At 41.1% G+C, this 16,252-nt stretch overlaps 1 protein-coding gene across 1 annotated transcript; it reads left to right on the top strand.

Annotated features, from left to right (window-relative positions):
• Positions 1–716: 716 nt before the first annotated feature.
• Positions 717–7,094, top strand: LOC110139580 (prolactin-inducible protein homolog). Its single transcript, XM_020897549.2, has 4 exons — positions 717–855; positions 2,915–3,017; positions 6,477–6,594; positions 6,896–7,094. Exons 1-4 carry the CDS (start codon positions 761–763, stop codon positions 7,018–7,020), a joined length of 441 nt encoding a protein of 146 aa, XP_020753208.2. The 5' UTR covers positions 717–760; the 3' UTR covers positions 7,021–7,094.
• Positions 7,095–16,252: the final 9,158 nt, after the last annotated feature.

Below are 16,252 nucleotides of genomic sequence, written 5' to 3'. Positions count from 1 at the left end.
CCAGCTTCTTGCTTGTTGGCAGTATCATAAGAAAGACACAGGTACACCCATGGCTGATTCATGTCAATGCATGGCAAAAACCACTACAATATTGTAATAAGCCTCCAATTAAAATAAATTAGTTAATTTTTAAAAAAAGAAAGAAATGCACACTGTATATATCTGGTCTCCCCTAGTCTCATCTGAGTTTCTCCATGCCCATGGATTAAATTCTCCTCAAACACACTTTATACCCAGAGATGATCCATTATACCAAAAATGCAAATCAGAGAAGGTAAGAGTAGGGACATTAGTTTCATGGCATCCAGTCTACATCTAAAATTTATAGCAAATTTTAGGGTTGAGGCATTGAGAGGAAGACAAGACACGTGTCACACACAGGACAAAGGGAAAATACACCTCATGGATCTTTACACTTAGAGCAAGGATTAGGAAGTAGGACTTAGAAAAGGAAAGAATCCTGTTCTGAACAGTTAAGGCAGGATCAATCTTACTGAGCCAGGAACACTTCAATGTTGAAAAACAAATGGAAATGGTCCAATTCATTCCTTCCTCTCTCTCCTTAATTTAAAGTTCCAGCTAAACATTGACCTTACTCACACACGAAAAGAAAAAGTTAGCAATGTGGGAAATCCCTCGGGTGTGATGATTTTGGCCAAGTGAACCTGTCCCAATAGCTTCAGGGTCATCCTGCTAGAGTTATAAAGAACCATCCTGCTCCCTGGGAACACAGCCTTCTTGGGCATCAAATTCCTCCAGCATGCGTGCGCTTCAGCTTCTCTTCAAGACCAGCCCTGCTGCCCTTCTCCTGGGCCTCTGCCTGACACTGTGGACTGTCCCAACTCAAGGACAAATGTAAGTCATCTATTTTCCCTCCCTACAGAGAATCGTACATGGACGACCCTTTTGCCAACCCAGAAACCCACCTTATGCACCTAAATATTATTTTCCTGCTCCAAGAGGACCATGCTGGGAGTCCTCACTATTTGAGTCTCATGTCTCACTCTCTCCCTGCTCAGAACCTGTGGAGAGGTTACTGGATCCATAACCTACAGTTACTTTCTCTTTTAACTCAGTTTCCTATCCTTTTATCAGTCTCTCCCTTTGCCACAAAAGAGAAACGTAGGCAGAATCTGAGCTTGGTCTAGAGCTGTGGGTGAAACTTTGAATAAGATGTTTGAGCCGTACAAGAAGGGCCATGTCCCTGGTTACTACCCGATAGAAAGGGTTGTTCTGATTCTCCTTGTCATTTCATTGGCAACAGTCTCATCTTCTTTATATGGTCCTCCTCATACACTGGAGTTCAGAGTCTACAAGATCTGAGCATGTTTCTCTAATCAAGGAACAGTAGAAGCATGCTCTGGGATCCTGCCGTTCCCTGGACTTGCTGCTATATGCAGAGCCATGATGTAACAAAAGTGGTCTCCAATTCTATCATTCGTGGACAGAGAGGCATTGAAAGGGGACTACGTATTTGCGAATATGAAGGCACTGAGTTTCAGAAAGAAGTCAGGAAGGCCTAAGGAAACACAGACATGTAACAGAATGTGGAGAAAGGAGCATATAACAGGCAGGAATGGAGCCTTGGAAATTTTGGTAAAAGGATTCCTGAGAAATTTGGGGATTTCTCTAAGGGAAAGAGAGGCAAAGAGGGCAGAGGCTGTGTTTGGGGTATGTGTATGTGTGTGGGTACATGCCAAGTCGCTTCAGTTGTGTCCAACTCCTTGCGACCCCATGGACTGAAAGTGAAAGTTGCTCAGTCATGTCTGACTCTTTGTGACCCCATGGGCTATGCAGTCCATGGAATTCTCCAGGCCAGTATACTAGAGTCGGTAACCTTTCCCTTCCCCAGGGGATCTTCCCAACCCAGGGATTGAACCCAGGTCTCCTGCATTGCAGGTAGATTCCTTACCCCATGGACTATAGACCACCAGTCTCCTCTGTCCATGGGATTCTCCAGGAAAGAATACTGGGGTGGATTGCCATGCCCTCCTCCAGGTTATCTTCCCAACCCAGGGATCAAACCCACATTTCTTATGTCTCCTGCATTGGCAGGTGAGTTCTTTAGCACTAGCTCTACCTGGGAAGCCCATGCGGGGTATGCTGGGGGTCAATTCTTTTAGGTTAATTAAGTAGTACTTCCAGGTTCCCCTCAATTTAGGCCTGAGGAACAGTGAGTTGATGGACAAAGCTAAGCTAAATGAATCCTATCAAAACTTAATTCATTGATACAATAAATATTTCAAATTCTTAGAGCTTCATATCCTTCCACTAGTGGAGGAGAAGGAGTTTCCCTGGATTATGGGATGATTTCACAAGAAAAATGGAAGGAAGTACATCATAAGCTAAAATAAACCATGCAATCAAATCACTTCTTCCTCAAACAGAACCACTGAAATTCAGTCAGGAATTTGCAATGAAGGGAAATCAGCTCTTTCGGCCCATATCTCTGCCCTCATTTGTTGAAAAAAAAAAAAGCAAATATCATATGTTTGCTTCTAGGTATCCAAACAGGTGGGCTTCTCAGGTGGTGCTAATGTGGGTTCGATTCTTGGGTCGGGAAGATCCCCTGGAGAAGGGAATGTTGACCCACTCTAGTATTCTTGCCTGGAGACTCCTTGGGCAGAGGAGACTGGTGGGCTACAGTCCATGGGGTTGCAAAGAGTCACACACGACTGAAGCAACTTGGCACACACGCACATCCAAATAGGTGCGTCTTGGCTGGACACAGACTATAGGCAGGGGTCATGCAAAGCAGATCCTCAGGAGTGATGGCGTTGATGCCTCTGTCTCTTCCCTACTCCTTTCATCCCCCTGCTCTCTCTGCCTCCCCTGTTTTCATATTCCCTTCCAGGCTACCTCAGTCCTGGACTTTGATCTGACTTCAGATTTCTGCCTCTTTTGCCATATCTAGACAGAATGTAATTTCAGCGAACCTGACAACTTCTCAAATTGACAACTCAACTGGCTATGTGATAACACTTGCGGTTTCAAATCTCATATCTCAATGCATAGTGGTAAGTGAACAACTGGAGGAAAAGAAAGAAATGCCCTCCTAAACAATTTCAGTCATCACTACTGACATGAAGTGAAACACTATCTTACAAAGAAGTCAGCTACAAATGCTTTTGCCTTGAACTTCAGAGCAACCTTGTTTGGAATGTGTGTATTATTATGTCCATTTTAAGGATGAAGAAGTGATGGTATGGATAGAATAGTCAAATTCATAAATTCAGAAAATACATGGGTAGGTGCCTGGAGGCAGGGTTAGAGGGTGGGGAGGTTGAATGGGGAACTAGTGTTTTATAGGGATTGCTGTTCAGTCACTAAGTCATGTTTGACCCTTTGCAAGCCCATGAACTGCAGCATATCAGGCTTCCCTGTCTTTCACTATCTCCTAGAATTTTCTCAAACTCATGTCCATTCAGTCAGTGATGCCATTCAACCATCTCCTCCTCTATCGTCCCCTTCTCCTCTTGCCCTCAATCTTTCCTAGCGTCAGGGTCTTTTCCAGTGAGTCAGCTCTTCAAATCAGGTGGCCAAAGTATAGGAGTTTCAGCATCAGTCCTTCTAATGAATATTCACAGTTGATTTCCTTTAGGATGGACTGGTTGGATCTCCTTTCAGACCATTGGACTCTCAAGAGTCTTCTCCAACACCACAGTTCAAAAGCATCAATTCTTCGGCTCTCAGCTTTCTTTATGTTTCAACTCTCATATCCATAACTGACTAGAGGAAAAGTCATAGCTTTGTCTATAAGAACCTTTGTTGGCAAAGTGATGTCTCTTCTTTTTAATATGCTGTCTATGTTTGTCATAGCTTTTCTTCCAAGGAACAAGTAGCTTTTAATTTTGTGGCTGCAGTCACAATTGCAGTGATTTTGAATCTTAAGAAAATAAAATGTCACTGTTTCTACTTTTGCCATGAAGTAATGGGACCACATATCATGATCTCAGTTTTTTTAATGTTGAGTTTTGAGCCAGATTTTTCATTCTCCTCTTTCACCTTTATCAAGAGGCTCTTTAAGTTTCTCTTTGAATTCTGCCATTAAAGTGGTATCATCTCCATATCTGAGGTTGTTGATATTTCTCCCGGCAATACTGATTCCAGCTTGTGAGTCATTCAGCTTGGCATTTTGCATGATATACTCTGCATATAACTTAAATAAGCAGGGTGACAATATACAGCCTTGATGTACTCCTTTCCCTATTTTGAACCAGTACGTTGTTCCATGCCCAGTTCTAACTGTTGTTTCTTGTTCTGCAAACAGGTTTATCAGGAGTCAGGTAAGGTGGTCTGGTATTAGGGATAGAGTATCAGCTTCAGTTCAGTTCAGTTCAATTCAGTCGCTCAGTCATATCTGACTCTTTGCAACACCCCCCCCCCCCCCCGCCATGGACTGCAGCACACTAGGATTCCCTGTCCATCACCATCTCCCAGAGTTTACTCAAACTCATGTCCATCGAGTCGGTGATGCCATCCAACCATCTCATCCTCTGTCATCCCGTTCTCCTCCCGCCTTCAATCTTTCCCAGCATGAGGGCCTTTTCCAATGAGTCAGTTCATCGCATCAGGTGGCCAAAGTATTGGAGCTTCAGCTTCAGCATCAGTCCTTCCAATGAATATTCAGGACTAATTTCCTTTAGGATGGACTGGTCTGATCTCCTTGCTGTCCAAGGGATTCTCAAGAGTCCTCTCCAACACCACAGTTCAAAAGCATCAATTCTTTGGCACTCAGCTTTCTTTGTGGTCCAACTCTCACATCCATACATGACCACTGGAAGAGTCATGAGTATCAGTTTAGGAAGGTGGAAGTTTGAAAGATGAATGATGGTGATAGTTGTACAACAATGTGAATGTAGTTAGTGCCACTAAACTGTACAGTGAAGTATGGCTAAAATAGTATGTTTTATATTATGTGACTTTTACCATAATAAAAAAGCTTAAAAAATGAATTGATAGTATACAGAGAATAAACTAGTGGAGGATTAAAAGCATGTCAGGATACTTCACTTCACCAGAGGAGGGGAAGAGGAAAGAGAGAAAAGCAATAAGAGTGGGGATGAAAACAAAGATGGATAAGACTGAGTGTCAGTGATGAAGGAGCTTCTTGGAACTGAGCCATCCACGTCCCTACCACCATCCTGTGAAATGATGAGCTTGAGGGAGACTATGCTCAGGAGGCCATGGCAGATGAGAGAGAAGCTGCAACAATGAGGTAATCATGGTCTCCCTCACACATGGGAGACCGACTGTCAGACCAGAACTGGCTTTCCCAGTTCCTACCTCCAATACGTTTCCCTACTGGCTTCAATAACTCTTCATATCAGGTTCTAGACCTCTCACTTCTCCGTATTTCATAGCAACCCCCAACTCCTTCAAGGCCTCCTTAGCGTTTTTAGGAAACAGATGCAAGCAGATGGGAAAGTTGCATAGCGACAAAAAACCCTATGAATTCCATAGAGTATCTGATACTTACTCAAATATAAATGATACTAGAAATGTTGTTGAGCATGCCTTTTCCAGAGTTCATCTCTGAAGCTTTTTTCAGGAAGCTTTTGGTATTTTCTCTTCTCAGGTATGACCTCAGCAGATTTCTTCTCCCATCTGAGAATCTCAGTCATTCCTTAGAGTTTGTATCTGAGTAAAGGTTTTATAATCCTATTTGAGGAGGATATCAGGCACCAAGTGCTAGTTGGCCAAGTGCTTTCAGACTCCAAGTGTGTATTATTTATACAATACACATAGTACTTTACCTTCATAGAGCTCTTCATCATACACAAAACACAGAAAAACCTATGGCCTCATACATTAGATACGTTAAGTATCAACACCTCCATCTCATAAAAGTAAAATGAAAGCTCAGAGGGATAAAGGCCCCATCACAAAGCTGGAAGGCGGGATACTTGGGACAATAAACCCTGTTGGATTTGTTTGGTGAGTTTTTTCGCCACCACATCAGAGCAGACAAAATGTTTCCAATCTCCAAGACCATCTTGGTTCACCAGACAAAAGACAAATTCACTGAAATCATTTCCTGCCTACTCCAGTTTGGGAACTTCAGTCCAGAACTAAACACAGTCCAACCATGGTAACGCCCTTACTCATCCATTCCTCAAAACAAAGAACATTTCACACATCCGTTGATGAGTTAAATGTTAGCCAGACCCTCAGAGTGGGTTGACTCCCACACCAGGGGACAGAAACAAGTGTGGTATCTGAGGATACTTTCAAACCCAACTTTAAAACTTTGCATTTGCCACATCCAAGAAGACAACTTTTTAACAAAGAGAATAACCAATAGTTCACTAAAGTCAAGTCTGGCCCTGAATGTATTAACCGGTGATGTCTGGGGGAAACCCTTGGTTCCCCCTTCATTGTAGGCCTCAGAAATATTTACTTTGCTTAATGGTCACTCCAGGGCTGCCTCAGTCAGATCGGCTCTCGTTAACTCTTTCTCATCCTCTTCTCTTCAGGTTAAAAACACATTGGAGGTTTCTGACACAGTCATTTTTTCTTATGGTAATTTTCGTTTTACCAGCTGTCTGTGTGGTGTAAGTACAAGAAGATTCTTCTGGGAGATAGAAGCACCTGGTAAGTGAAGAAATTTCCTGCTGAGCATTCATGTCAGAGAAAGGGAAATGTGAAGACAGGGCAAATTGTCAAGGTGGAGCTGAGACATGGCAGAAAGCAAAAGGAATAAGGTATTGGAGTAAGAAGCAAACACAAGACGTAGAGGCAGTGTGGGCAGTGATTTGATGTGGTAGGCGGGAGAGGCTCCTAACAGCTGTGAGCCTGAGAAACGGGGCTGAGCATCAGACACTGTAAAAGGCAGGATAGGATGGCTTGCATGTGGAGTCCAGTTGCCTGACACAGCTTTGCTTCTTCTCTCCAGAAAATGGGATCATAACAGGGAAGGCTCAAGTTGTGTCAGAGGAGAATATATGCCCTCCTGGTGTGAATATCTCCACCCCTGTTTATGAAATTGTTATCACACGTGATGTCATTATAACACTCTGATCTGGAAAATCTGTCATTTCTGAGTTGGTGGGCATCTGTGTAGACTGGAAAATAAACTTCCTACTGACTTCTCACTGTCCTATCTGTGTTCTTTCCCCAAAACTCAGTACTGTGTCTACTCAGACATCCCCCGGTCCTAAGGAACCAATATTTTTAAGAAAACTTCTCAGGTATGATACGTGAGTATCCACTCCCTAGCCAATGATGAGAAAAAGAAGATAGGAACTATTCTCACCATCTAACTCAGGAGAGGAAATGTCCAGAAAGAGAGAATTGTCCCTAGTGATACAATTAAGGACAGAACTGACCAACGGTTCTAAGTTTCCCTTCTATTTCAGTCCAGGTGCATCCATCTGTCTCTCCCACTTATCTGAAAGTTCAACGAATCTGAAGCCCTAAATTATTACATCTTGCTTCTCTTCAACTGGTAGCAAGGAAAAGACTCACACGAGCTCACATGAGCTGGGTTCCTATGCAGATGTACCATCTCTGTGCCCAGGTTCTTTCATCACAGTAAGGCAAAACTCAGAAATCGAGGAGATACTACTGTAAGCAGGGATTGCAGGGTTATGGGGAACTAGTCAGAGTTCCAAGTGGGAGTTCGTAACAGGTGCAGCAGCCATCTGGAGAACTACTAGTACTTAAATTATTTATGTACCTACCTTCTGACCCAGCACTTCCACAACCAGAAATGACAGTAAGAAAGACCATTTTTTGATTTGTGGGCTTCGAGGCCAATCTATTTTAGCTGTCATAGAAAAAGAACCACAGAAGGGCCATTGTTTCAGACTACATGCTGCATCTTGAAGGGCATCACCATACCCCTAAAGAGTGTGACTCCCGAGTAATGTCCTTACTGCTGATGTACGAGCTTTGGGTAGCACACCATAGGGTCAAGAGTTTCCTGATAACGAAAGTAATGAAAAATCAATACATATCTTGATCATGTGCCTGTAGTGGAAACTCTTTCATTTAAAAGAAAAAGGATTCCATTGGTCTAAGGAGATATTAGATGGGTCTAGTAATCAGATATTGCAGGCAGGAAAGAGATCCATACCTAGAACATGTATCAGTGTCAGCTGAGACAAAATACTGCCCTCTCGGGAATCAGAAGGAGCCTGTGACCATTATTCTCTCGAATGGTCTCCTTGAGAAATGGTACATTATTGAGGCCGCAGAACTAGTCTTTGTTATTGAAAGGCCACCAGCTGCAACATCTAAGCTGTGTATGGGAAGAAGTACATTTTTTGGTGTTTTAACATATAATTTATTTATTGACGTATAGTTGATTTATAATATCATGTAAAGTTTAGATGTACAGCACAACAGTTCAGTTTTATATATACATATTTTTTCAGATTCTTTTACCTATAAAGTAAGATTAAGTAATATTATTAAGTAATAATAATATTAATTAATATTAACCTAATATTAAGTACAGTTCCCTGTATGATTTTAGCATATACTTTAACACCTCAGGGCATAAGTCAAGTGCAGTGATAGAAGTGTCTATTTCACATCAGCCACCACCATTTTAGCCATCACATAAGGACTTGTGTAGCAGAGGACAGGAGCTGCTGACACCCTTAGAACCACTCATCCCGCCCTCTAATTGTTCAATGCCTCCTCTGCTTATATACTTTCTTATAAGCACTTCCATGAGACGCCAAGAACCAAACGTTCTGTTCAAAGGTATTGGTTCTTTCAGATGGCTCTTCTCCAGAACTTCTGTGTTGAATATGCTAACCTTGTTCCTACAATGCTCCAGACCAACAAGCCAAGAAATATGCCACTCCCCTGGAGTCCATGTATATCTTTACCTCAAGACACTTTTCCAACCTCATAGAACTGATGACCAGGTATATTGCTTGTAGCTCTGCCCACTAAGATTATTTCCCCCACCTGTGTTTTTCTATTGCATACCTGCGTGAAGTTTTAGTTTGGCAATGATCCATCTTTAGTTCACAAAAACATATTGAGCCAACAAATCTGTGAGTCACATGAGGTTGATTTCCTCCAAAATCTAAACAAAGGACCTCCCTAACCCATGAGGCTGTAGGCACAATCTGAAGACAAGAAAGTGGGGGCTGGTATCAGTGCAGCCAGAGTAGGTGACGTAGGGTATGAACCATGTTCTTCTGTACCACAGGCCCTTTGGACCTAGTTGGGTTCACACTTAACTGTGGTATTTCCATTGTGTGAGGACTGCTGCTATATCCACTCAAATATATTATTTCTGAGTCTACTAATGCCTGTGTCATAATGGGGAACTCTATTCTCTTGATGTTTCATTGTCAGAAATTGCATCTATTTAGTGCCCAAAAGAACCTTTAAAAAAATTAGTTTTCTGCTGCAGAGAGAATAGACTTACTCCAGAATCCTGTTGGTCTAGTCCGCGACTCTCAGCCTGCGGCTAACCAGAGAGTACAGTCAGCGATCTTAATCTACCATGGATCTCTGTAGCACCATAGGATCTGCCAAGTGACACAGCCAAAAATAAAGCATTCATGTTAGCTCAGAGTGCCATAACAAAATACGACAGACTGAGTGACTTAAACAACAGAAATCTATTTTCTCACAATTCTGGAAGCTAGAAGCCTGAGATCAGGATGCCACCACAACTAGGTTCTAGGGAGGGCCCTCTTCCTTGCTTACATGCAGCCACCTACGCACCGTGTCCTCACATGGGGTAAAGAGAGCAATGGCGTCTCTTCCTCAGCTTATAATGGCACCACTTCTGAGTTCCACCATAATGACCCCATTTAACCAGAATCACCTCGTTAAAGGCCCCAAGATGGTCACTTAACGGGAGGGGAAGGAGGGCATCAACATATTAATTTGCAAGAAACACAATTCAGTCATAACAAGACTGTTCATGCAAAAGTTTGAACCTGCTATAGAACTCCTTTTATCCTCTGGATACCACTCAAAACCGGCATCCTTTGGAGTCACCCAATGATGTCACTTTATCATTCCTAGTTTAGTAAACTCTGCCTGCAAAGTCCAAGGGCTTACAAGAAGGGTGCCATGTTTTCAGTGGTAAGTTGTTCAAGATTCAATAAATATCTCCACTTGGAAAATGTATTGCAACAAGCCCTAGACCACTAAACATCTAAAAACTGATGTGGCATCCCCCTAAGTATTTGTATTTTTAGGGACAGTTTGAAATACAAACTATTTTGTATTTCAAACTATCCCTAAAAATTGAAGAGGAAGAAATACTTCCAAATTATTCTGTGAAACCAGCATTTGTTGTTGTTCAGTAGCTCAATCAGGTCCAACTCTTTGTGACCCCATAAACTGCAGCATGCCAGGCTTCCCTGTCCTTCAGTATCTCCCAGAGTTTAAACAGCTCCATTCCTGTCCATTATGTCAGTGATGCCATCCAACCATCTCATCTTCTGTTGCCCCATTCTCTTGCCATCAATCTTCCCCAGAATCACGGTCTTTTCCAATGAGTTTATTCTTCGCATCAGGTGGCCAAAGTATTGGAGCTTCAGTTTCAGTATCAGTGTTTCCAATGAAAAATCAGGGTTGATTTCCTCTAGGATTGACTAGTTTTAACTCCTTGCTGTCCAAGGGACTCAAGAGTTTTCTCCAGCACCACAGTTCAAAAATATCAACTTTTTGCCACTCAACCTTCTTCATGGTCCAACTCTCACATTCATACAAGACTACTGGAAAAACCATAGCTTTGACTATAGGACTCTTGTTGGCAAAGTGATGTCTCTATTTTTTAATATGCTGTCTAGGTTTGTTGTAGCTTTCCTTTCAAGGAGCAAGCATCTTTTCATTTCGAGGCTGCTGTCCACAGTGATTTTGGAGCCCAAGAAAATAAAATCTGTCACTGCTTCCACTTTTTCCTCACCCCATGACACAATGGGACCAGATGCCATGATCTTAGTTTCCTGAATGTTGAGTTTTAATCCAACTTTTTCATTCTCTTTACCTTCATCAAGAGGCTCTTTAGTTCCTCTTCACTGTCAGTCATTAGAGTGGTATCTTCTGCATATCTGAGGCTGTTGATATTTTCTCCAGTAATCTTGATTCCAGCTTGTGATTCATCCAGCCCAGCATTTTGCAAATAAGTTAAATAAGCAACATGACAATATACAGCCTTGACATACTCCTTTCCCAATTTCAAATCAGTCTGTTGTTTCATGTCCAGTTCTAACCGTTGCTTCTAATCCTGCATACAGGTTTCTAAAGAGACAAAACATCCAGGAATAAACTTAACCAAGGAGGTAAAAAGAGAGGTACTCTGAAAACTATGAGATATTGACCAAGGTCATTTAAGATTACACAAATAAAATGTACTGTGTTTACAGATTGAAATAATTAATGTTCTTAATATGTTCTTACTTCTCAAAGTAATCTACAGATTAAATGCAATCTCTAACAATATACCAAGGCATTTTTCTCAGAACTAGAAAAAATATGCCTAAAATGTGTATAGAACCACAAAAGACCCCAAAGAGACAAAACCTTCTTGAGAAAGAGGAACAAAACTGAGGGCATCATGCTCCCTGATTTCAAACTATTACAAAACTCTAAGAATCAAAACACTGTGATACTATCAAAAAGCAGATCCACAGATCCAAGGAACAGATGACAGAACTCAAAAATAAATCCACACTTACATAGTCAATTAATCTACACTAAGAAGGCAAAATTATAAAATGACATAGAGGGCTACTTCCATAAATAGGCTGGGAAAACTGGACAGCTACTTCAAAAGAATCAAACTAGAACATTTTCTTATGTCATGTACAAAATAAACTCAAAATGAATTGAGGACAGAACAAAAGACCTAAAGCCATAAAGCTCTGGAAGAAAATGTAAGCAGTATGCTTTCTGATGATGGTCTTAGCGTCTTAGCGATGTCTTTTTGGATCTGTTTCCTCAGGCAAGGGAAACTAGAGCAAAACAAACAAATAGGACTCATGAAACTAAAATCCTTTTGCAACAAAGGACACCAATAGCAAAATGAAAAGGCAATTCGAACTACTGAATGAAAGAAGGTATTTCCAAATAATATATGCAATAGGGGTGCATTTCTTAATTATATAATGGGATCATGTAACTCAATATAAAAAAATTCCAACCTACTTAAAAACAGGCAGAGTGTCTGTATAGACATTTCTCCAAAGAAGACATAGAGATTTCTCAGAGACACATGAAAAGATGTTCAACATCACTAACTATCTGAGACACACTAATTGAAATCACAATGAGATACCATTTCACGTCCGTCAGAATGGCTGTCATCAAAAAGACAAGAAATAATAGTATCACCAAGGATATGGAAGAAAAGTAACACCCATGCACTGTTAGCAGATGTGTAGATCGGTGCGACCACTATGGGAAACAGTATGGAGTTTCCTCAAAAAACTAAATATCAAGCTATCATATGATTCAGCAAGTTCACTGATAGATATTTACCCAGAGAAAGCAAAAACACCAATTTATAAAGATGTATGCACCCCTATGTTCTTTGTAGCAATTATTTGCAATAACCAAGATATGGAAGCAACCTTAATGTCCATCAATAGATGAATGTAAAAAGATGTGCTATATATAAACAATGGAACCACTCAAACATAAAAGAGAATGAAATCTTGCAATCTGCAACAACGTGGATGGACTCAGAAGGTGGTTTATTGAGTGAAATAAATCAGAGCAAGGTAAATACTACATGATCTCATTTATATGTGGAATCTAAAAAGCAAAGCAAACAAAACAAAACAAAAACAGACTTACAGAAGGCAAAGCGATGGTTTTCAGGGGCGAGGGAGGTGGGGCTTTGTCAGAAATAAGTGAAATGGATTAAATGGTACAAACTTCAGTTATAAAATAAATAAGTCACAGGAATGTAAAGTATTGCATAGGAACTATAGTCAATCATACAGTAATAATTTCATATGGAGACAGAGGGTTACCAGCCTCATTGTGGTAATCATTTTGCAATGTATAATATTTGACTGTTGATTCATTATGCTGTAACACATAAAACTACTACAATATTGTACTCAACTGGACTTCAACTTTTAAAAATTAAAAATAAAAAAGCTAAACTGAAAGAAATAGAGAGTAGAGCTATGGGGATCAGGGGCTGGGTGGCAGGGGAGGAAGGAATTGGGGAGATGAGTGTCAAAGTGTATAAACTTTCAAACTTAAGATGCAGAAGTTCTGAAGATCTGTGTATAGTACAGCAAATATAGTTAATAATATTGAATTATATACCTAAAAATTGCTAAAGAGTGAATCTTAAATGTTCTCACCACAAAAAATAAAAGGTAACAATGTGACTTGATGGAACTGAAAGCTAACTCTATGGTGATAACCATTTTACAATACATATATGTATAAAATCAGCACATTGAATACCTTAAATTTACACAATGTTTTGTCAGTTATATCTCATTAACACTGGGCTTCTCTGGTACCTTTGCTGGTAAAGAATCTGCCCATAATGCAGAAGACCCCAGTTCAATCCCTCGGTTGGGAAGATCCCCTGGAGAAGGGAACAGCTATCCACTCCAGTATTCTGGTCTGGAGAATTCCACAGACTGTATAGTCCATGGGGTCGAAAAGAGGTGGACACAACTGAGTGACTTTCACTTTCCCATTAACACTAGAAAAATATTTTAAAATAAATAAAACCTTTAAAACAACCTGCCAGACTTCTCTTGCGGTACAGTGGATAATAATCCACCTGCCAAAGCAGGGAACACAGGTTTGATCCTTGTTTCAGGAATATGTCACATGGCGTGGAGCAACTAAGCCTATGTGCCCCAACTAGACTCTGCGAGCCACAACTACCAAACCTGCATGCACCAACTACTGAAGCTTTCATGCTCTGAGACCTTGGGCAACAACTGCTGAGTCCCCGTGCTTCAACCACTGAAGACCTTGTACATACAGCCTGTGCTTCAGAAGTGAAGACACCACGATGAAAATCCCCAGCACCACTACTGGAGAGTAGACCTCACTCACCGCAACAAGAGAAAGCCACTGCCAAGCAACAAAAATCCAGCACAGCCAAAAGGTTAAAAGCCATTCATGCATTATGTATTCATTCACTCAATAAATGTTTATCAAGTACCCTATGTGCCATTCCTTATTTTAGGTCTGTGGTTTACAGAAGTGATGGAGAAGGAAATGGCAACCCTCTCCAGTATTCTTGCCTGGAGAATCCCACAGACAGAGGAGCCTGGTGGGCTACAGACCGTGGGGTCGCAAGAGTCGGACACGACTTAGCAACTAAATAACCACCACCGCCACCTTACAGAAGTGAATCAGGAACTTTTTCATCCCGATTTTATAAAGCTTATATTTTTCAGGGGAGATAGACAAAACAAGTGAATACTACTTATCCTAAAGGAATCCTAAAGGAAATCAATCCTGAATATTCATCGGAAGGACTGATGCTGAAGCTCCAATACTTGGGCAACCTGATGTGAAGAGTCAACTCATTAGAAAAGGCCCTGATGCTGGGAAAGATTGAAGGCAGGAGGAGAAGGGGATGACAGAGGATGAGATGGTTGAATGGCATCACCGACTCGATGGACATGAGTTTGAGCAAGCTCGAGGAGTTGGTGATGGACAGGGAAGCCTGGCATGTTGCAGTTCATGGGGTTGCCAAGAATCAGACATGACTGGGCTGAACTATTTATTAATATATTTGACTTCATTGATGGGAAAACTGATATAAATTAATTTGGACATAGCTACTGTGTAGCAGGCTGGCATTTGCACGGTGCAGGCTACCTGACACAAGAGCCTATGCTCCTGGCTTGTACACACACATACGGATTTATACACACAGGCAATCTTATGTGGGCCCCTGAAGTCTCTACCAAATAGCATTACAAACTCACAGATTTTATCTCCTGTCCTAGTTCTATACACACTTTTATTTCCTTTGTCCTCAAAGCAGCTAGATGCATGATTTCCTGGAGTAGCACTGTCCAGTTAAAATGGGGGGGGGGGGGGAGGGGGAATCCTCAGGCGGTCCATGGTTAGGACTTGGTGCCATTACTGCTGAGGTCCTGAGTTCAATCCCTTGTTGAGGAATTAAGATCACACAAGCCCTAGAGAGAGGCCAGAAAAAAGAGAAAGAGAGAGAGAGAGGGAAATATATTGTAAACTACATGTGTAATGCTGAATTTTCTGTTAGCGACATTTAAAAGAAAACAGGTGAAGTTAACTTGATAATATATTTGATTTAGCCTAATATAAACTAAATATTATTTTAAGATCAAATTACCACACAAAAAAACTGGAAAAAATCTTAAAGAGATGGAATAACAGACCATCTTACTTGCCTCCTGAGAAACCTGTATGCAGGTCAAGATGCAACAGTTAGAACCAAACATGGAACAACAGGTTGGTTCCAAATTGAAAAAGGAGTACATCGAGGCTGTATATTGTCATCCTGCTTATTTAACTTATATGCAGAGTACATCATGAGAAATGCTGGGGTGGATGAAGCACAAACTGAAATTAAGATCGTCAGGAGAAATATCAATAATCTCAGATATGCAGATGACACCACCCTTATGGCAGAAAGCAAAGAGGAAATAAAGAGCCTCTTGATGAAAGTGAAAGAGGAGAATGAAAAAGTTGGCTTAAACTCAACATTCAGAAAACTAAGACCATGGCATTTGGTCCCATCATTTCATGGCAAATAGATGGGGAAACAATGGAAACAGTGAAAGATTTATTTTCTTGGGCTCCAAAATCACTGCAGACAGCAGCCACGAAATGAAAAGATGCTTCCTCCTAGGAAGGAAAGCTATCACAAACCTAGACAGTATATTAAAAAGCAGAGACATTCCTTTGCCGACAAGGGTCCATCTAGTCAAAGCTATGGTTTTTCCAGTAGTCATGTAAGTATGTGAGAGTTGAACCATGAAGAAGTCTGACTGTCAAAGAACTGATGCTTTCAAACTGTGGTGACTCTTGAGAGTCCCTTGAGGAGCAAGAAGTTCAAACCAGTCAATCCTAAAGGAAATCAACCCTGAATATTCATTGGAAAGACTGATGTTGAAGCTGAAGTTCTAATACTCTGGCCACCTGATGCGAAGAGCTGACTCATTGGAAAAGACTCTGATGCTGAGAAAGACAGACACAGTGGAAAGGTGTTCTCATCTCTTGAAGACTTTTCCACAGTCTGTTGTGTAATTATATCTTAAAATAATATTTAGGATACATTAGGCTAAGTCAAATA

The sequence above is a fragment of the Odocoileus virginianus genome, chromosome 1 (genome assembly GCF_023699985.2).
Source record: "Odocoileus virginianus isolate 20LAN1187 ecotype Illinois chromosome 1, Ovbor_1.2, whole genome shotgun sequence".
NCBI classification, from domain to species: Eukaryota; Metazoa; Chordata; class Mammalia; order Artiodactyla; family Cervidae; genus Odocoileus; species Odocoileus virginianus.
This window is presented reverse-complemented; position numbering and strand designations above follow the sequence as displayed.

What these genes read in the sequence shown, in the direction of transcription:
- LOC110139580 (XM_020897549.2), top strand. Translation starts at nt 761, where the DNA reads ATGCGTGCGCTTCAGCTTCTCTTCAAGACCAGCCCTGCTGCCCTTCTC. An exon ending in GTCCCAACTCAAGGACAAAT is followed by an intron (nt 856 to 2,914) that starts GTAAGTCATCTA and finishes TGCCATATCTAG; the next exon opens with ACAGAATGTAATTTCAGCGA. An exon ending in TCATATCTCAATGCATAGTG is followed by an intron (nt 3,018 to 6,476) that starts GTAAGTGAACAA and finishes TCTTCTCTTCAG; the next exon opens with GTTAAAAACACATTGGAGGT.